This window comes from Tachyglossus aculeatus, chromosome 17, assembly GCF_015852505.1.
Source record: "Tachyglossus aculeatus isolate mTacAcu1 chromosome 17, mTacAcu1.pri, whole genome shotgun sequence".
In the NCBI taxonomy this organism is placed as follows: Eukaryota; Metazoa; Chordata; class Mammalia; order Monotremata; family Tachyglossidae; genus Tachyglossus; species Tachyglossus aculeatus.
Window position 1 is genome coordinate 59,240,257 of NC_052082.1, and position 21,710 is coordinate 59,261,966.

A 21,710-nucleotide genomic window follows, 5' to 3' on the forward strand; every position below is an offset into this window, starting at 1 on the left:
TCACCTTGTATCAGTAGAACAGTGCTTTGCACATAGTAAGCGCTTAACAAATGCCATTATTATTATTATTATTATAACCTGATCACCTCCCCAGCGCTTAGAACAGTGCTTTGCACATAGTAAGCGCTTAATAAATGCCATTATTATTATTATTAGTTACTGATTATCGAACTGCCGAGGCCATACGTACTCTACTCTCTTGCTTCCGCTGAAGGCATCGCAGAGGGGCAGTTTTCTTTTAGGGTACCTTCTAAATGCTATGTGCTAAATTACCTCATCTGTAAAATGGGGATTAAAACTGTGAGTCCCCGGTGGGACAACCTGATCACCTTGTAACCTCCCCAGCGCTTAGAACAGTGCTTTGCACATACTAAGCGCTTAATAAATGCCATTATTATTATTATTATTTTTAGTTATTGACTAGCGAACTGCCGAGGCCATACATACTCTACTCTCTTGCTTCCGCTGAAGGAATTGCAGAGGGGCAGTTTTATTTTAGGGTACCTTCTAAATGCTATGTGCTAAGTTACCTCATCAGTAAAATGGGGATTAAAACTGTCAGTCCCCGGTGGGACAACCTGATCACCTTGTAACCTCCCCAGCGCTTAGAACAGTGCTTTGCACATAGTAAGTGCTTAACAAATATTATTATTATATTATTCTCTTCATCAGATTTATTTGTACAGATTTATTACTCTATTTTACTTGTACATATTTCCTATTCTATTTATTTTATTTTGTTAATATGTGTTGTTTTGTTGTCCGTCTCCCCCTTCTCGACTGTGAGCCCACTACTGGGTAGGGACCGTCTCTATACGTTAACAACTTGGACTTCCCAAGCAGTGCTCTGCATATAGTAAGCGCTTAACAAATACCATCATTATTATTCCCTTCCCCACAGCACCTGTATTTATGTATATATGTTTGTACATATTTATTACTCTATTTATTTATTTTACTTGTATATATCTATTCTATTTATTTTATTTTGTTAGTATGTTTGATTTTGTTCTCTGTCTCCCCCTTTTAGACTGTGAGCCCACTGTTGGGTAGGGACCGTCTCTATAGTTGCCAATTTGTCCGTCCCAAGCGCTTAGTACAGTGCTCTGCACATAGTAAGCGCTCAATAAATACGATTGATGATGATGATGATGATTATCCAAGATAATCAGGTTGGACCCAGTCCCTGACCCACATGAAGCTCACAGTCTGAGTCGGAGGGAGGAGGATTTAATCCCCATTTTCCAGGTGACGTAACTGAAGTCCAGAGAAGTGAAGTGACTTTTCCAAGGTCCCGCAGACGACAAGTTGCCGAGCCAAGACTAGAACCCAGGTCCCGTGACTCCCAGGACTATGGTAAATCATGCTGCTTCTCCAATTTGAACCCAAAATTAACTACTGACCTCCTTCCCCCTCCCGCCTCCAAACCCCACTGCTGACCAAGTTTTATTTGTGGCGGGGACCTCCCCGATTCACAAGTCCATGCATTCATTCAATCGTATTTATTGAGCGCTTACTGTGTGCAGAGCACTGTACTAAGCGCTTGGGAAGTCCAAGTACGTCTAGAGACGGTCCCTACCCAACAGCGGGCTCACAGTCTACAAGGGGGGAGACAGACGACTGAACAAAACATATTAACAAAATAAAATAAATAGAATAGTAAATATGTACAAGTAAATATGTACAAACATATATGCAGGTGCTGTGGGGACCTGTATATGGAGAGACCACAACTCTCCCCCGCCTCAAAGCCTCCTAAAATCCCACTAATAATAGTGGTATTTGTTAAGCACTTACTATGTTCTAGGCGCTGGACTAAGCGCTGGGGTGGATACAAGCAAATTGGCTTGGGTGCGGTTTCTGTCCCACATGGGGCTTGCAGTCTTTGATCCCCATTTTCCAGATGAGGGAACTGAGGCCCAGAGAAGTGCACACAGTAAGCGCTCAATAAATACGATTGATGATGATGATGAAGTGACTTGCCCATACACAGCAGATAAGTGGCAGAGCCGGGATTAGAACCGATGACCATCCCGCCTCCGCCAACGTGTCTGCTGTGTGACCTTGGGCAAGTCACCTAACTTCTCGGAGCCTCAGTTCCCTCATCTGTAAAATGGGGATGATGACTGGGAGCCCCACGTGGGACAACCTGATCACCATGTAACCTCCCCAGCGCTTAGAACAGTGCTTTGCACACAGTAAGTGCTTAACAAATGCCATTATTATTATTATTATTATTCCGACTCTCAGGCCTGCGCTCTTTCCAGATTGTAAGCACTGGAAAGGCGGGGATCGTGTCTTGACTATTGATGAATGTTCCCAAGGGCTCTGAACACACCAGGCGCTCAGTACAGTGCTCTGCACACAGCCACATGAGAAGCAGCGTGGCTCAGTGGAAAGAGCCCGGGCTTGGGGATCAGAGGTCATGGGTTCTAATCCCGGCTCCGCCACATGTCTGCTGTGTGACCCTGGGCAAGTCACTTAACTTCTCTGAGCCTCAGTTCCCTCATCTGTAAAATGGGGATGAAAACTGTGAGCCCCACGTGGGACAACCTGATCACCATGTAACCTCCCCAGCACTTAGAACAGTGCTTTGCCCATAGTAAGCGCTTAACAAATGCCATTATTATTATTATTATTATTATTCCGACTCTCAGGCCTGTGCTCTTTCCAGATTGTAAGCACTGCAAGGGCAGGGATCGTGTCTTGACTATTGATGAATGTTCCCAAGGGCTCTGAACACACCAGGCGCTCAGTACAGTGCTCTGCACATATCCACTGCCCAGAAGAGTGCTCTGCTCCCAGCAGGTGCCCGGTACTGTCAGTACTATCATCATCATCATCATCAATTGTATTTATTGAGCGCTTACTGCGTGCAGAGCACTGTACTAAGCGCTTGGGAAGTACAAGTTGGAACTACTACTACTGTACTACTACTACTACTACTGTACTACTACTACTACTACTACTACTACTACTACTGTACTACTACTACTACTACTACTGTACTAGTACTACTGTATGGATGCCTAGGACCAGGGAAAACTGGGATTGATTCATGAAATATATTCCACTGTGTTTGTGTCCCCACAGCCCAATTTGAGGGGTCAACGATCTTCGGGACGATGATGGCATTTTTTAAGCACTTACTATGTGCCAAGCACTGTTCTAAGCGCTGGGGAAGTTACAAGGTGATCAGGTTGTCCCACGGGGGGCTCACAGTCTTCATCCCCATTTGACAGATGAGGGAACTGAGGCCCAGAGAAGTGAAGTGACTTGCCCAGAGTCGCACAGCTGACAAGTGGCAGAGCCGGGATTTGAACCCACGACCTGACTCCGAAGCCCAGGCTCTTTCCACTGAGCCATGCTGAGATCAGCAATCCTTGGTGGTGAGTACACAATCAATCAATCAATCGTATTTATTGAGCGCTTACTGTGTGCAGAGCACTGTACTAAGCGCTTGGGAAGTGCAGGTTGGCAACATATAGAGACGGTCCCTACCCTACAGTGGGCCAAAGGCCCGTGCCCAGATCCTCTCCCCCAGATTGGATTATCAATCAATCAATCGTATTTATTGAGCGCTTACTGTGTGCAGGGCACTGTACTAAGCGCTTGATGGATAGAGCACAAACCTGGGAGGCAAGTTATGGGTTCTAATCCCGGCCCTGCCGCCTGTCTGCTGGGTGACCCTTGAGCAAGCCACTTCACTTCTCTGGGCCTCAGTTACCTCATCTGTAAAACGGGGATTTTAAGAGTGTGAGGCCAATGTGGGACTGGGACTGTGTTCAACCTGACTACCTTATATCTGCCCCAGTGCTTAGAACAGTGCTTGGCACATAGTAAGCACTTAACAAGTACTATAATAATAATAATAATAATGGCATTTATTAAGCACTTACTATGTGCAAAGCACCGTTCTAAGTGCTGGGGGGTTACAAGGTGATCAGGTTGTCCCGCGGGGGGCTCACAGTCAACCCCCATTTTACAGATGAGGGAACTGAGGCCCAGAGAAGTTAAGTGACTTGCCCAAGGTCACACAGCTGACAATTGGCAGAGCAGGGATTTGAACCCGCGACCACTGACTCCAAAGCCCGGGCTCTTTCCACTGAGCCACGCTGCTTCTCTAGTAGTAGTAGTACTACTACTACTAATAATAATGATGGCATTTATTAAGTGCTTACTATGTGCAAAGCACTGTTCTAAGCACTGGGGAGGTTACAAGGTGCTGAGGTTGTCCCACGGGGGGCTCGCAGTCTTCATCCCCATTTGACAGGTGAGGGAACTGAGGCACAGAGAAGTGAAGTGACTTGCCCAAAGTCACACGGATGACAAGTGGAGGAGCCGGATTTGAACCCATGACCTCTGACTCCAAAGCCCGGGCTCTTTCCACTGAGCCACACTGTTAGAACAGTGCTTTGCACATAGTAAGTGCTTAATAAATGCCATTATTATTATTATTATTATTATTATTATTATCTCCCCCAGTGCTCAGCCCACTGTTTGAAACCCTTTTTGGGGAGGGGGGCTGGAGAGTGGGGAGAAGATGAGGGTCCAAGTCCTAATGTGGCTCAGTGGAAAGAACCCGGGCTTGTACGTCAGAGGTCGTGGGTTCTAATCCCGGTTCCACCACTTGTCAGCTGTGTGACTTGGGGCAAGTCACTTCACTTCTCTGTGCCTCAGTTACCTCACCTGGAGAATGGGGATGAAGCGTGTGAGCCCCCCGTGGGACAACCTGATCACCTTGTAACCTCCCCGGTGCTTAGCGCAGTGCTTTGCACATAGTAAGCGCTTAATAAACGCCATCATTATTACACAAGATCATGAGGGAGGACGCAGACCCTGTTCCACGTAAGACTCACAATCCAGGACGGTAACCAGGTAATAATAGCGATAATGACTGTGGTACTTGTTAAGCGCTTGCTATATTCCCCTTTTATTTTTAAAATAAAAATTGCTATATTTCTATATTGCTATATTGCTTGCTATATTTCCCCTATTCTCCCCCTTTTAGACTGTGAGCCCACTGTTGGGTAGGGACTGTCTCTATATGTTGCCAATTTGTACTTCCCAAGCGCTTAGTACAGTGCTCTGCACATAGTAAGCGTTCAATAAATACGATTGATGATGATGATGATGATGATTCCGAGCACTGTTCTAAGCACTGGGGTACATTCAGGTTAATCAGGTCAGGCACAGTCCCTGTCCCACGTGGGGCTCACACTCTGAATCCCCATTTTACAGATGAGGTAACTGAGGCCCAGAGAAGGGAAGTGACTTGAAGAACGTCACAGAGCAGGCATGTGGCTGAGGCAGGATTAGAACCCAGGTCTTTCTGCTCTTTCCACGGCTTCTCTAGGCAGCATGGCCCAGTGGACAGGTTACGGGCCTGGGAATCGGGAGACCCGGGTTTTCATCATGGCCTGCTGTGTGATCTCAGGTAAGTCACTTAACTTCTCTGGTCAGTTTCCTCATCTGCCAAATGGGGATTCAATACTTGTTCTTTCTCCCTCTTAGACTGTGAGCTTGGCGTGGGCCAGGGACTGTGCGTCCAGTGCTTGGCGCACGGTGAGCACTGAACAGCAAAGTCGCCTGGTCTCATGGAAAGAGCCCGAGCCCGGGAGTCGGAGGACTCTGGTTCTAATCCTCTGTGACCTTCGCTTCTCCGGGCCTCAGTCTCCCCATCTGTAAAATGGAGATTTGAATATCAATCTATCATATTTATTGAGCGCTTACTATATGCAGAGCACTGTACTATCGTTTCTCCCTCCCTCTTAGACGGTGAGCCCCAGTTGGGAGGTTGACTGCGTTCGGCCTGGTTCATTCATTCATTCAATCGTATTGATTGAGCGCTTACTGTGTGCAGAGCACTGTACTAAGCGCTGGGGAAGTACAAGTTGGCAACATATAGAGACGGTCCCGACCCAACAATGGGCTCACAGTCTAGAAGACGGTCAGCTCCTCCTCCCTCTTCTCTTCCCCCCACTCCACTTATGTATATATGTATATACCTCTAATTCCATTTATTTATATTGATGCCCGTTTACTTGCTTCGATGTGCGTATATATAATTTTATTTATTTATACTGATGTCTGTTTACTTGTTTTGCTATCTGTCTTCCCTCTCCTAGACTGTAAGCCCAGCGTGGGCAGGGATTGTCTCTCTTTATTGCCGAACTGTACTTTCCAAGCACTTACTGCAGCGCTTTTCACGCAGTAAGCACTCGACAAATATGACTGAATGAATGAATAAATGGGTTCTCATCCTGGCGCCGCCACCTGTCTGCCGTGTGACCTTAGGCAAGTCACTGACCTTCTCTGTGCCTCAGTTGCCTCATCTGTAAAATGGGGATTAAGACTCCGAGCTCCAAGTGATGTTGCATCTACTCCAGTGCTTAGTACGGTGTTTGCCACGGAGTGCGTGCTTAACAGATATTATTATTATTATCGTCCCTGTTTTGCGGGTGAGGAAACTCCCGTTCCTTGGGAGCCTCCCTCAGCGGAAAGGGAGCCGGACGCCACCGAACCCCTGGAAACGTAGCGGGACTTGGGTGTTAGTGTAGACGTTTTCCCTTGTCCCTGCCTCCAACCCTGCCCCTCCGGGCCTACGGAGCCTGCGGGAGGTGGGATCGCTGGCACTGAAGGAAATCCGGGCCAGGGTGGCGATGAAGGGGCACCCTGTGGCCCGGATGCTGGTCAATCAATCAATCAATCAATCGTATTTATTGAGCGCTTACTGTGTGCAGAGCACTGTACTGAGCGCTTGGGAAGTACAAGTTGGCAACATAGAGAGACGGTCCCTACCCAACAGCGGACTGGTCGCTGCCCCCGGCTTGGTGGTGAGGACAGTGGTGTCTCCTGCAGCCTGGACCCTGGTGGGCACCGGGATGGGCTCCGTCTCTGTCAGTCAACCGTATTTACTGAGCGCTTACTGTGTGCAGAGCACTGCACTAAGCACTTGGGTGAGGACCGTAGAACAATATAACAGACGTTCCTAGACTGTGAGCCCGCTGTTGGGTAGGGACCGTCTCTATATGTTGCCAACTTGGACTTCCCAAGCGCTTAGCACAGTGCTCTGCACACAGTAAGCGCTCAATAAATACGATTGAATGAATGAATGAATTCCCTGACCACAACGAACTTTCAGTCTGTCAGTTATTCAAGGGATTCATTGAACGCTTACTGTGTGCAGTGTACTGTACTAAGTGCTTGGGAGAGTACACTATAACAATATAATAGACACATTCCGTGCCCACAACGAGCTTACAGTCTACCAATCAATGGTATTTACTGAGTGCTTACTGTGTGCAGAGCACTGTAATAATAATAATAATTATGGTATTTGTTAAACATTTACTACATGCCAGGCCCACTGCTGTGTAGGGACTGTCTCCATATGTTGCCAACTTGTACTTCCCAAGCGCTTAGTACAGTGCTCTGCACACAGTAAGCGCTCAATAAATACAATTGATTGATTGATTGATTACTGGGGCAGATACAAGCAAACTGGCGCTGGAGAGGATACAACAGGGTTGATAGGCATGATCCCTGCCCATGAGGACTGTGAGCCCACTGTTGGGTAGGGACTGTCTCTATGTGTTGCCAATTTGCACTTCCCAAGCGCTTAGTACAGTGCTCTGCACATAGTAAGCGCTCAATAAATACGATTGATGATGAGGAGCTTGAAGTCTAGAGGGGGACACAGACATTATTGTTATTATAATGGTATTTGTTAAGGTGCTTACAATGTGCCAGGCACCCTACTAAGCACTGGGGGGGATACAAGCAAATCAGGTTGGACCCAATCCCGGCCCCACGGGGAGCTCACCGTTTCAATCCCCATTTTGCCGATGAGACATTAAAAACATTAAAATAAATGACAGATACGGACATAAATGCTCTGAGGCTGAGGTGACTAGCAAGTACTTAAAGGGGACAGATCCAAGTGCATAGGTGACTCAGAAGGGAGAGGGAGTAGGGGAAATGAGGTCAGTCAGGGAAGGCTTCTTGGAGGAGATGGGATTTTAGGACGATTTTGAAGGCGGGGGATTGTGGTGGTCCGTCAGAGATGAAAGGACCTGTCTACGTGTTTTGTTTTGTTGTCTGTCTCCCCCCTTTTAGACTGCGAGCCCGTTGTTGGGCAGGGACTGTCTCTATATGTTGCCGACTTGTACTTCCCAAGCGCTTAGCACAGTGCTCTGCACACAGTAAGCGCTCAATGAATACGATTGAATGAATGAATGAATGAAAGGGGAAGGGGATCCACGCCTGAGGCAGGACGTGGACGTGATGGAGGTAGAGTGTTGGTGTCGCTGTTTGTGGTGGGTGGGCTGGATTGCAGTAGGGGAGCAGGGGAGGTAATAATAATCATGGCATTTGTTAAGCGCTTACTGTACGTCAGGCACTGTGCTAAGCACTGGGGTGGATACAAGCTAATCGGGTAAGACGCAGTCCCCGTCCCACATGAGGGTCTCGATCCCCACTTTATAGATGAGATAACTGAGGCCCAGAGAAGTGGAGTGACTTGCCAAGGTCACACAGCAGACAAGTGGCAGAGCCGGGATTCCCGAGGATGAGGCCCCCTGAAGGACCACTAACCGCGTCCTTAGGGTTGCCCGCAGGACAGTGGAAGGAGGAACAGGAGACCACAGCTCTCTCCATTTTCAAAGGCTGACTAAAGTGCCCCCTCTTCCAAGAAGTCATCCCCAATTTTATTCTGTTTACAATAGGCCAGGCTGGGCACCTGCTACGTTCAGGGTATCGTGCTGGGCACCTGCTGTACGCAGAGGGCTGTGCTGGACGCCTGCTGTGTGCAGGGCGCTATGCTGGGCGCCTGCTGTGTGCAGAGGGCCATGCTGGGAGCCTGCTGTGTGCAGGGTGCTGTGCTGGGTACCTGCTGGGTGCAGACCCCCGTGCTGGGCACCTGCTGGGTGCCCGCTGACTGCAGAGGGTTGTGCTTGGCACCTGTTAGGTGCGGGGCATCGTGCTGGGCACCTGCTGTATACAGAGGGTCATGCTGGGTGCCTTCTGAGCGCAGAGCCCCATGCTGGGCACCTGCTGGGTGCAGAGGCTGTGCTGGGCACCTGCTGGGCGCCTGCTGGGTGCAGGGCCTCATGCTGGGCACCTGCTGGGTGTAGAGGCTGTGCTGGGCACCTGCTGGGTCCAGAACCTCATGCTGGGCACCTGCCGTATGCAGAGGGCTGTGCTGGGCACCTGCTAGCTGCAGAGCCCCGTGCTAGGTGACTGCTGTATATGGGGCACTGTGCTGGGCGCCTGCTGGGCGCAGGATGCCGTGCGAGCACCTGCTGAGTGCGGAGGGCCATGGTGGGCACCTGCTATGTGCAGAAGGGCACGGTGGACCCCTGCTCCGCGCAGAGCACTAGGCTGGGTGTTTGAGAGAGTGCCCCTTTTAGACTGTGAGCCCACTGTTGGGTAGGGACTGTCTCTATATGTTGCCAACTTGTACTTCCTAAGCGCTTAGTACAGTGCTCTGCACAAAGCAAGCGCTCAATAAATACGACTGATTGATTGATTATTCCTATAGCTGTCATTCATTTATTGGTACCGTGCTCTGCACACAGTAAGAGCTCAATAAATACAAGTTGGCAACCTATAGAGACGGTCCCTGCCCAACAGTGGGCTCACAGTCTAGAAATGTTCTGCACACAGTAAGCGCTCAATAAATACGATTGAATGAATGAATGAATTATTATTATTATTATTGAAAGCTCACCTCCTCCAGGAGACCTTCCCAGACTGACCCCCGCTTTGCCTCTCTTCCTCCTCCCCTCCCCATTCATTCACTCCCTCATATTTGTTGAGCGCTTACTGTGTGCAGAGCACTGGACTAAGCGCTCCCACTCCCTCCCTCTGCCCTACCCCCTTTCCCCTCCCCACAGCCCGGGTGCATATTTGTATATATTTATTACTCTAGTCATTTTATTAATGATGTGGATGTAGCAATAATGCGATTTTTCTATTTTGATGGTACTGATGCCTTGTTTCGTGTCGCCAACTTGTACTTCCCAAGCGCTTAGTCCAGTGCTCTGCACACAGTAAGTGCTCAATAAATACGATTGATTGATTGATTGCAACGAAGGCCAACGGTGGCCTCCGTCTCGGGGCAACTTTAGAGTGTCCTGGGGAAGACAGGCGGGCACAGTGGGGGTCTAAGGGAACCAAAGGGGCAGGAGTCTGAGAACCGCCGCCATGGAGAAGAGAGTTTCCCCCCAACCGCGGGGAACCGCGCTGATGGGAGCAGGGGGTCATCATCATCATCATCAATTGTATTTATTGAGCGCTTACTGTGTGCAGAGCACTGTACTAAGCGCTTGGGAAGTACAAATTGGCAACATATAGAGACAGTCCCTACCCAACAGTGGGTTCACAGTCCCTGGCCAGCATCCCCCCGTGGTCCAGGGCAAACTACCAGGGCCACACTGCAGGCCCCGGGCCACCATGGCCACTGCAGAGGATACTGTGACAGCAGCTCACCACCCCCACCCTCAACCACCCACCCCCCCGGCTCTCACAGTTGCCAGGCAGCGTGTGTCCAGCCGTGTGAGTTCCTGGACCCCCACTGACCTTCCCAGCCCTGGGCACCAGGCGAGGGACCTGGTGGGAGGCCGGCGGGGGCCACGTGAGGCCCCTCGGCTCCGGCTCAGGGGGTAAAGTCCACCTCTTATCAGCTGTCGCCCGCTGCCCACCCCAAGGGAGGCCCTGCTCACAAGTCCCGGCAGCCCAGAGAGGGTGCTTGGGCCTTCAGAAACCCAGAGGGCTTCCAAGAGGAGGCCCCGAGCAGGGGAGCGGAGACAGGGCCCGGGAACCCCCGCCCCACCCCCTAGATCACACGCTGGCGTCCTCTCCAGCACAAGCCGGTCAGCGGGATGTCCGGCTGGCCGCGTTCCCGGGGGAGGGATGTCCGGCTGGCCTCCCCTGTGCTCCGAGACGCAGGTGTCCGGAGCCCCAGCTCGGCTCAGGCTGTGGGGCTTCGGGCAAGTTGCTTAATCTCTCTGGTCCTCCAGTTCTCCAACTGGAAAGCCGTGGGTTCTGCGGGGGCGGGAGGTGGGGGACAGGGACGGGACCAACTGCCCTTTCCTCGCCCTCGGAGCTTAGGGTGGGAGACCCAGGGTTGGGGTCCTGGGCCGCGTGTACATTTTATCACCCTCCCCAAGCTCCTGAAGAAGACCCTCCTCGGGCCCTCAGGGAGCTTCTGGGGAGTCTGGGAATCTGCTTAGGAAGGGGGGCCGTGTCCATTCCCACCCGGAGGTTGATGCTAGCAGGCTTCCTGGAGGAGGAGGTCCTATCAACCCCGGGGAGCTTCTGGATAAATGAGTTTCTCTTCTTTTCCGTCCCCCCGTCCAGGAACTCAGAGATCTCTCTCCGTCCTCACCCCAGCCCCGCAGCAGGGAGACGTAGGGCTCCTTGCCCCTGTCTTCCAGGGGATGGGACTGAAGCCCAGAGAGGGTAAGGCATTTGCCCAAGGTCACCCAGCCCGGACAGAGAAGGGAACAGAACCCAACCAGACCACTCAACCTCCCTGGATGGTGCAGTGAACCCCTCCCCACAGCCCAGGCCACCCTCGGTGGAGGGGCACAGCGGGCACAGATGGTGCCCAGAAAAAGCGGGCTCCAGGGTTGCGGGGAGGGAGATGGTCACTGCCAGGCAGCGGCCGAGCCCTGAGACTTGCCCAGGCAACGATTTTCCGGGTCCTTTTGTCCCTGCGGGGGCTCCGGCCCCCTTCCCCACCCGAGCGTGGCCACTGCGATGCTGAGGGTCTGGGGGCCAGCTCCATCGTCCACGAGGGCTGGGACCCCCACCACCCCGACCCCCGTGCCCAGACTACTGTGGACGTGGTGGGGGCAGAGGGGGTGGGGAGGGGTCTCCAGGGTGCCCGTCCAGCCGGATCAAAGGGCCCCGTCTGTCTTCTCGCCCTCTCCGGCCTCCGGAGCCAAGAGGTGACCTCATACCCAGGGTAGCCAGCCTGACGAGGAGGTGGGGGAGAATCTCTCTTTCACGCCTGGAGCTAAAAGCTCATCTGCTAATGAACCCCCAGTTCCCTGGGGTGGTCCGGGGCCTTACTGGGTTGGGGTCCCCGGGCTCCAAAGCCCCTGGACCCCTGTCCTGGCAGGGGGCAGGAAGGGGAGCGATTTGAGCTAGTGACAAGGGGGACTGTCATCCCTTACCCCATCCCCACCTGGTCATCATCATCAATCGTATTTATTGAGCACTTACTGTGTGCAGAGCACTGGACTAAGCGCTTGGGAAGTACAAATTGGCAACATATAGAGACAGTCCCTACCCAACAGTGGGCTCACAGTCTTAAAGGGGGAGACGGAGTCTGGGCGGTGGAGGGACTGGCAGGAGGGGTGGGGGGGCAGCCCCCCGTGATAACTCGGATGGGAGGGAGGGTAAAGCGGGGGCAGACCCCCCACCCTTTAATTCTATTTATTCTGATGGTATTGACACCTGTCCACTTGTTCTTGTTTTGCTGTCTGTCTCCCCCTTCCAGACTGTGGGCCCGCTGTTGGGCCGGGACCGCGTCTATCTGTTGCCGACCTGTACTTCCCAAGCGCTCAGTCCAGTGCTCCGCAGACAGTAGGCGCTCAATAAATGCGACTGAATGAGTGAATGCCTGTCGCCCAGGCCACCGGCGTCCAGCCGCTGCAGAGGAGCAGCGGGGTGAGCCTTAATCCGCTGGGTAAACACGGAGGCTGCCGGCCCGGGCGCACTCACCCTCACACTCTGCTTGAGGTTGGTCCTCTTAATAATAATAATAATAATAATAATAATAATAATAATAATGGCACTTATTAAGCGCTTACTATGTGCAAAGCACTGTTCTAAACGCTGGGGAGGTTACAAGGTGCTCAGGTTGTCCCACGGAGGGCTCACAGTCTTCATCCCCATTCTACAGATGAGGTCACTGAGGCACAGAGAAGTGAATCAATCAATCAATCGTATTTACTGAGCGCTTACTGTGTGCAGAGCACTGTACTAAGCGCTTGGGAAGTCCAAGTTGGCAACATATAGTCCCTACCCAACAGTGGGCTCACAGTCTAAAAGGGGGAGAGGTGAAGTGACTTGCCCAAAGTCACACGGCTCACAATGACCTTACCTAGATCCACCCCCACATCAACAACTTGACAGTCCGTCATTCATTCATCCGTCCATTCAATCGTATTTACTGAGCGCTTACTGTGCGCAGAGCACTGGACTGAGCGCTTGGCAAGTCCAAGTAGGCAACAGAGAGAGACGGTCCCTACCCAACAGCGGGCTCACAGTCTAGAAGGGGGGAGACGGGCAACAAAACAACACATACGAACAAAACAAAATAAACAGAGTAGGAAAGACGTACAAGTGAAATAAATCTGTACAAACATATATACAGGTGCTGCGGGGAGGGGGAGGAGGGGGCTCAGTCTGAGCCGGCCGGGCTCCCCGGAGAAAGGCGATGGGGGAAGATCATCATCATCATCAACCGTATTTATTGAGCGCTTACTATGCGCAGAGCACTGTACTAAGCGCTTGGGAAGTCCAAATTGGCAACACATAGAGACAGTCCCTACCCAACAGTGGGCTCACAGTCTAGAAGGGGGAGACAGAGAACAAAACCAAACATACCAACAAAATAAAATAAATAGGATAGATATGTACAAGTAAAATAGAGTAATAAATATGTACAACCCTATATACATATATGAGATGAGAGGTGGGGGGGTCTTCTCGAGGCCCCAATCAATCAATCGTATTTATTGAGCGCTTACGGTGTGCAGAGCACTGGGCTAGGCGCTGGCAACATCTAGGGACAGTCCCTACCCAACAGTGGGCTCACAGTCGAGAAGGGGGAGACGGAGAACCAAACCAGACTGACCAAATAAAATAAATGGAATAGATGGATGGGTCCCCCCCAAGGGCAGCCCCCCCACCCCCTCCTCTCCAGGAGCGGGATGCACGCCCCCCTCCCCCTCCTGCTCGGTGCCTTCCCAGACTGAGCCCCTTCCTTCCTCTCCCCCTCGTCCCCCTCTCCATCCCCCCGTCTTACCTCCTTCCCTTCCCCACTGCACCCGTATATATGTCTATATGGTTGTACATATTTATTACTCTATTTATTTTACTTGTACATATCTATTCTATTTATTTCATTTTGTTAGGATGTTTGGTTTTGTGCTCCGTCTCCCCCTTTTAGACTGTGAGCCCACTGTCGGGTAGGGACTGTCCCTACGTGTTGCCAATCTGTACTTCCCAAGCGCTCAGTACAGGGCTCTGCACATAGTAAGCGCTCAATAAATACGACTGATTGATTGATTGCCAGCGGTCCCCGGGGTGGGCATCGCGGCCCGGACCCGCCCCCCAACTCGGTGGGGGGGAGGTCGGGCTTCTGGGCCTTCCCACTCCATCAGCCCCGGGCCCCCCACGCCCCCCTTTGTGGCCGGTGCCGGGGCTTGGGGTTGGCCCTTCTCTCCCTCCCTCCCCCTCCCCGATTTCATTCATTCGGCCGGTCCTTGCGGGGGGCTGCGGGGGGGTACCGGAGGCGGCAGCCCCCCTCCCCTCCAGGCCCCCAGGGGATGGGATGGGATGGGGGGGCGTCCTTACCGGGTGCGGGCCGGGAGGAAGGCCAGTTTGAGGAGCCCGTGGGTGAAGAGGTGGATGCCGGCCTTGGCCACGCTCGCCACCCGGAGCCGGTGCTCCAGGATGTGCAGCTCCATGGGCCCCTGGGGTCATGGGGAGGGCAGCCAACCCGGGGGGGGCTGGCTCCCTCCGCACGGCACACAGCGGCTGGGGCTCCCCTGGAACAAACAACTTGCCACTCAAAGCTCCACCACCACCCCGCGCGCATGCGCGGGCGCGCGGGGCACGCCGGGACTTGTAGTCCGCGCGGCCTGACAGGCGCTCATTCATTCAATCAATCAATCAATCAATCAATCAATCGTATTTATTGAGCGCTTACTATGTGCAGAGCACTGTACTAAGCGCTTGGGAAGTACAAATTGGCATCCCATAGAGACAGTCCCTGCCCAACAGTGGGCTCACAGTCTAAAAGGGGGAGACAGAGAACAGAACCAAACATACCCACAAAATAAAATAAGTAGGATAGAAATGTACAAGTAAAATAAATAAATAAATAGAGTAATAAATATGTACAACCATATATACAGGTGCTGTGGGGAAGGGAAGGAGGTAAGACGGGGGGATGGAGAGGGGGACGAGGGGGAGAGGAAGGAAGGGGCTGAGTGTGGGAAGGCCTCCTGGAGGAGGGGAGCTCTCAGTAGGGCCTTGAAGGGAGGAAGAGAGCGAGCTTGGCAGAGGGGCAGAGGGAGGGCATTCCAGGCCCGGGGGATGACGTGGGCCGGGGGTCGATGGCGGGACAGGCGAGAGCGAGGGACGGTGAGGAGATTAGCGGCGGAGGAGCGGAGGGGGCGGGCTGCGATGGAGAAGGAGAGAAGGGAGGTGAGGGAGGAGGGGGCCAGGGGATGGACAGCCTTGAAGCCCATTCATTCAACCGTATTGATTGAGCGTTTGGGAAGGACAAGTTGGCAACCAATCAATCAATCAATCGTATTGATTGAGCGCCGACTATGTGCAGAGCACTGCACTGAGCGCTTGGGAAGTACAAATTGGCAACACACAGAGACGGTCCCTACCCAGCAGTGGGTCTAAAAGGGGGAGACAGAGAACAGAACCAAACAGACCAACAAAATAAAATAGATAGGATAGAAATGTACAAGTAAAATAAATAAATAAATAGAGGAATAAATATGTACAACCATATAGACATAGATACAGGTGCTGTGGGGAAGGGAAGGAGGTAAGATGGGGGGATGGAGAGGGGGACGAGGGGGAGAGGAAAGAAGGGGCTCTTAGAGAGACGGTCCCCACCCAACAGCCATTCAGTCCTTCATTCAGTCGCATTGATGGAGCGCTTACTGTGTGCCTATGTTTGGTTTTGTCCTCCGCCTCCCCCTTCTAGACTGTGAGCCCACTGTGGGGTAGGGACTGTCTCTAATATGTTGCCCATTTGGACTTCCCAAGCGCTTAGTAGAGTGCTCTGCACACAGTAGGCGCTCAAGAAATACGATTGATGATGATGATGATGATAACTATGTTTGGTTTTGTCCTCCGCCTCCCCCTTCTGGACTGTGAGCCCACTGTGGAGTAGGGACTGTCTCTATATTGATTTATCAATCAATGAATATTATATTTATATTATATTTATAGATTTATATTTATATAAATATTGAATTATCAATCAATAAATACGATTGATTGATTGATTGATTGACTAAGCGCTTGGGAAGGACAACTTGGCGACATTCATTCCTTCATTCAGTCATATTTATTGAGCGCTTACTGTGTGCAGAGCGCTGGACTAAGCGCTTGGGAAGTACATGTTAGCAACTTAGAGAGACAGTCCCTACCCAACATTCATTCATTCATTCATTCAATCATATTGATTGAGCGCTTACTGTGTGCAGAGCACTGGACTAAGCGCTTGGGAAGTCCAACTTGGCGACATTCATTCCTTCATTCAGTCATATTTATTGAACGCTTACTGTGTGCAGAGCGCTGGACTAAGCGCTTGGGAAGTACATGTTAGCAACTTAGAGAGACAGTCCCTACCCAACATTCATTCATTCATTCATTCAATCGTATTGATTGAGCGCTTACTGTGCACAGAGCACTGGACTAAGCGCTTGGGAAGTCCAACTTGGCGACATTCATTCCTTCATTCAGTCCTATTTATTGAGCGCTTACTGTGTGCAGAGCGCTGGACAAGGCACTTGGGAAGGACATATTAGCAACTTAGAGAGACAGTCCCTACCCAACATTCATTCATTCATTCATTCAATAGTATTGATTGAGCGCTTACTGTGTGCAGAGCGCTGGAAATGTACAAGTAAAATAAATAAATAAATAAATAGAGGAATAAATATGTACAACCATATAGACATAGATACAGGTGCTGTGGGGAAGGGAAGGAGGTAAGATGGGGGGATGGAGAGGGGGACGAGGGGGAGAGGAAAGAAGGGGCTCTTAGAGAGACGGTCCCCACCCAACAGTCATTCAGTCCTTCATTCAATCGCATTGATGGAGCGCTTACTGTGTGCCTATGTTTGGTTTTGTCCTCCGCCTCCCCCTTCTAGACTGTGAGCCCACTGTGGGGTAGGGACTGTCTCTAATATGTTGCCCATTTGGACTTCCCAAGCGCTTAGTAGAGTGCTCTGCACACAGTAGGCGCTCAAGAAATACGATTGATGATGATGATGATGATGATAACTATGTTTGGTTTTGTCCTCTGCCTCCCCCTTCTAGACTGTGAGCCCACTGTTGGGTAGGGACTGTCTCTATATTGATTTATCAATCAATAAATATTATATTTATATATTATATTTATATTTATATTAATATATATTGATTTATTAATAAATCAATATGATTGATTGATTGACTAAGCGCTTGGGAAGGACAAGTTGGCGACATTCATTCCTTCATTCATTCAGTCATGCTGATTGAGCGCTTACTGTGTGCAGAGCGCTGGACTGAGCGCTTGGGAAGGACAAGTTGGCAACTTAGAGAGACGGTCCCTACCCAACATTCATTCAGTCATTCATTCAATCGTATTGATTGAGCGCTTACTGTGTGCAGAGCGCTGGACTAAGCGCTTGGGAAGGACAAGTTGGACAACACATTTTCTTAGTATGTTTGGTTTTGTTCTCTGTCTTCCCCTTTTAGACTGTGAGCCCACTGTTGGGTAGGGACTGTCTCTATATGTTGCCAATTTGTACTTCCCAAGCACTTACTACAGTGCTCTGCACATAATAAGCGCTCAATAAATACGATTGATGATGATGATGATGAAGTTGGCAACTTAGAGAGACAGTCCCTACCCAACATTCATCATCATCAATCGTATTTATTGAGCGCTTACTGTGTGCAGAGCACTGTACTAAGCGCTTACTTCATTCATTCATTCATTCATTCAATGGTATTGAATGAGCGCTTACTGTGCACAGAGCGCTGTACTAAGCGCTTGGGAAGTCCAACTTGGCGACATTCATTCCTTTCTTCATTCAGTCCTATTGATTGGGTGCTTACTGTGTGCAGAGCGCTGGACTAAGCGCTTGGGAAGTACATGTTAGCCACTTATAGAGACAGTCCCTACCCAACATTCATTCATTCATTCATTCAATCGTATTGATTGAGCGCTTACTGTGTGCAGAGCGCTGGACTAAGCGCTTGGGAAGTCCAACTTGGCGACATTCATTCCTTCATTCAGTCATATTTATTGAGCGCTTACTGTGTGCAGAGCGCTGGACTAAGTGCTTGGGAAGTACATGTTGGCAACTTATAGAGACAGTCCCTACCCAACATTCATTCATTCATTCATTCAATCGTATTGATTGAGCGCTTACTGTGTGCAGAGCGCTGGACTGAGCGCTTGGGAAGGACATGTTGGCAACTTAGAGAGACAGTCCCTACCCAACATTCATTCATTCATTCAATCGTATTGATTGAGCACTTACCGTGTGCAGAGCACTGGACTGAGCGCTTGGGAAGGACAAGTTGGCAACTTAGAGAGACGGTCCCTACCCAACAGTCATTCAGTCATTCATTCAATCGTATTGATTGAGCACTTACTGTGTGCAGAGCGCTGGACTATGTTTGGTTTTGTTCTCTGTCTCCCCCTTCTAGACTGTGAGCCCGCTGTTGGGTAGGGACTGTCTCTAGATGTTGCCAACTTGGACTTCCCAAGCACTTAGTCCAGTGCTCTGCACACAGTAAGCGCTCAATAAATACAATTGATTGATTGACTAAGCGCTTGGGAAGGACAAGTTGGCGACATTCATTCCTTCATTCATTCAGTTGTGTTGATTGAGCGCTTACTGTGTGCAGAGCGCTGGACTGAGCGCTTGGGAAGGACAAGTTGGCAACTTAGAGAGACGGTCCCTACCCAACAGTCATTCAGCCATTCATTCAATTGTATTGATTGAGCGCTTACTGTGTGCAGAGCGCTGGACTAAGCACTTGGGAAGTCCAAGTTGGCGACATTCATTCCTTCCTTCATTCAATCATATTGATTGAGCGCTTACTGTGTGCAGAGAGCTGTACTAAGTGCTTGGGAAGTCCAACTTGGCAACATTCATTCCTTCACTCATTCAGTCATATTGATTGAGTGCTTACTGTGTGTAGAGCGCTGGACTAAGGGCTTGGGAAGTACTCTTTTTTTTTACTCTAATTATTTAATTATTTATTTTATTTGTATATATCTATTCTATTTATTTTATTTTGTTAATATGTTTGGTTTTGTTCTCTGTCTCCCCCTTTTAGACTGTGAGCCCACTGTCGGGTAGGGACTGTCTCTATATGTTGCCAATTTGTACTTCCCAAGCGCTTAGTACATTGCTCTGCACATAGTAAGCGCTCAGTAAATACGATTGATGATGTTGGCAACATATGGAGACAGTCCCTACCCAACAGTGGGCTCACAGTCTAAAAGAGTGGGCTCTGTCCTCTTCCAAGTGCCGAGTACAGTGTGTTCCGCAGATATGATTGATTGATTATGTTGCCAATTTGTACTTCCCAAGTGCTTAGTACAGTGCTCTGCGCATAGTAAGCGCTCAATAAATATGATTGATTGATTGATTGATAAACTCGTTGTGGCAGGGAAGGTGCGTCTACCAACTCTGTCGTATTGGACTTTCCCAAGCGCTCAGTACAGTGCTCTGCACACAAGAAGCTCTCAATCAATAGGATCGATTGGTTCCTTGAGGGGGGATACGCTGCCACCAGGGCACGCCCGGTGACCCGGACTCTGTGATGGGTGACTTTGTCACCCAGATCCCTTCCTCCTCCATCCCCCGCCAGAGTCCGGGCCAGCATCAACCTGGGTGACCCCGCTTCCTGATCCGCGGCTGGTTTGCTGAGCGGCTCATTGGTTCGCCGTGTGTCGATTTAGGTCTTCTCTCTTAGCTACTGTGCTTTCATCCACTTTTGTCTCCTCGCCTCCCCCATTAGAATGGAAGTTCCTTTTTTTTAATGGTATTTATTAAGCACTGACTGCGTGCCAGGCACTGTATTAAGCACCAGGGTAGCTACAAGATGATCAGTTTGGACATTGTCCATGTACCACATGAAGCAGCATGGCCTAGTGGCAAGAGCATATGTTTGTGTATATATAGCGAGACGGTCCCTACCCAACAGCAGGCTCACACTCTAGAAGGGGGAGACGGACGACAAAACAAAACATCTTAACAAAATAGAATAAATAGGTACCAGAAAAATAATAAATAAATAACTATTCATTCATTCATTCAATCGTATTTATTGAGCGCTTACTGTGTGCGAGCACTGGACTAAGTGCTTGGGAAGGACAAGTTGGCAACATAGAGAGACGGTCCCTACCCAACAGCGGGCTCACACTCTAGAAGGGGGAGACAGACGACAAAACAAAACATCTTAACAAAATACAATAAATAGGTACCAGAAAAATAATAAATAAATAACTATTCATTCATTCATTCAATCGTATTTATTGAGCGCTTACTGTGTGCGAGCACTGGACTAAGTGCTTGGGAAGGACAAGTTGGCAACACAGAGAGACGGTCCCTACCCAAAAGCGGACTCACAGTCTAGAAGGGGGAGACAGACGACAAAACATATTAACAAAATAAAATAAATAGAATAAATATGTACAAGTAAAATAACTAAATAAATATTCATTCCTTCATTCAATTGTATTTATTGAGCGCTTACTGTGTGCAGAGCACTGTACTATATATATATATAAACATATATATATATGTTTGTACGCATTTATTATTCAGCGCTTAGAACAGTGCTCAGTGCTTAGAACAGTACTTTGCACATAGTAAGTGCTTAATAAATGCCATTATTATTATTATTATTATTTTATGTGTACATATTTATTCTATTTATTTTATTTTGTTAATATGTTTTGTTTTGTTCTCTGTCTCCCCCTTCTAGACTGTGAGCCCGCTGTTGGGTAGGGACTGTCTCTAGATGTTGCCAACTTGTACTTCCCAAGCGCTTAGTCCAGTGCTCTGCACACAGTAAGCGCTCAATAAATAAGACTGAATGAATGAATGAATGAAAGTTCATTCAAATCATCATTCAAATGATTCAGTGTGATCAAATTAATTTGATGAATGAAGGAATGAATGTCGCCAACTTGTACTTCCCAAGCGCTTAGTCCAGCGCTCTGCACACAGTAAGCGCTCCATAAATACGACTGAATGAATGAATGAAAAGAGCACAGGCTTGGGAGTCAAAGGTCTAATCCTGGCTCTGCTACTTGTCTTCTGTGTGACCTTGGGTGAGTCAGTTCACTTCTCTGGGCCTCAGTGACCTCATCTGTAAAATGGGGATTAAGACTTTGAGCCCTACGTGGGACAACCTGATTACCTTGTATATACTCCAGCGCTTAGAACAGTGCTTGGCACATAGTAAGCACTTAACAAATACTATTATTATTATTACCTCATGGGCTCACAGTCTTAATCCCCATTTTACAGATGAGGTGACTGAGGCCCAGAGAAGTGAACTGACTTGCCCAAGGTCACGTCGCAGGCAAGTAGCGAAGCCAGGATTAAAACCCAGGACCTTCTAACTCCCAGGCCCGTGCTCTATCCACTAGGCCACACTGCTTCTCTGTTAGCTACTGTGTCTTCATTCACTTCTTCTGCCTCGTCTCC

At 49.7% G+C, this 21,710-nt stretch overlaps 1 protein-coding gene across 1 annotated transcript in view; it reads right to left on the minus strand.

Moving 5' to 3' along the window:
* The window catches only part of CASTOR2 (cytosolic arginine sensor for mTORC1 subunit 2), a 29,677-nt gene extending 14,906 nt beyond the window's left edge, over window positions 1–14,771 (minus strand). The window contains exon 1 of the mRNA XM_038759806.1: window positions 14,593–14,771. Within this exon, the coding sequence (XP_038615734.1) occupies window positions 14,593–14,705 (113 nt within the window). The 5' untranslated portion in view covers window positions 14,706–14,771. The remainder of the gene's footprint in view (window positions 1–14,592) is intronic.
* Window positions 14,772–21,710: the final 6,939 nt, after the last annotated feature.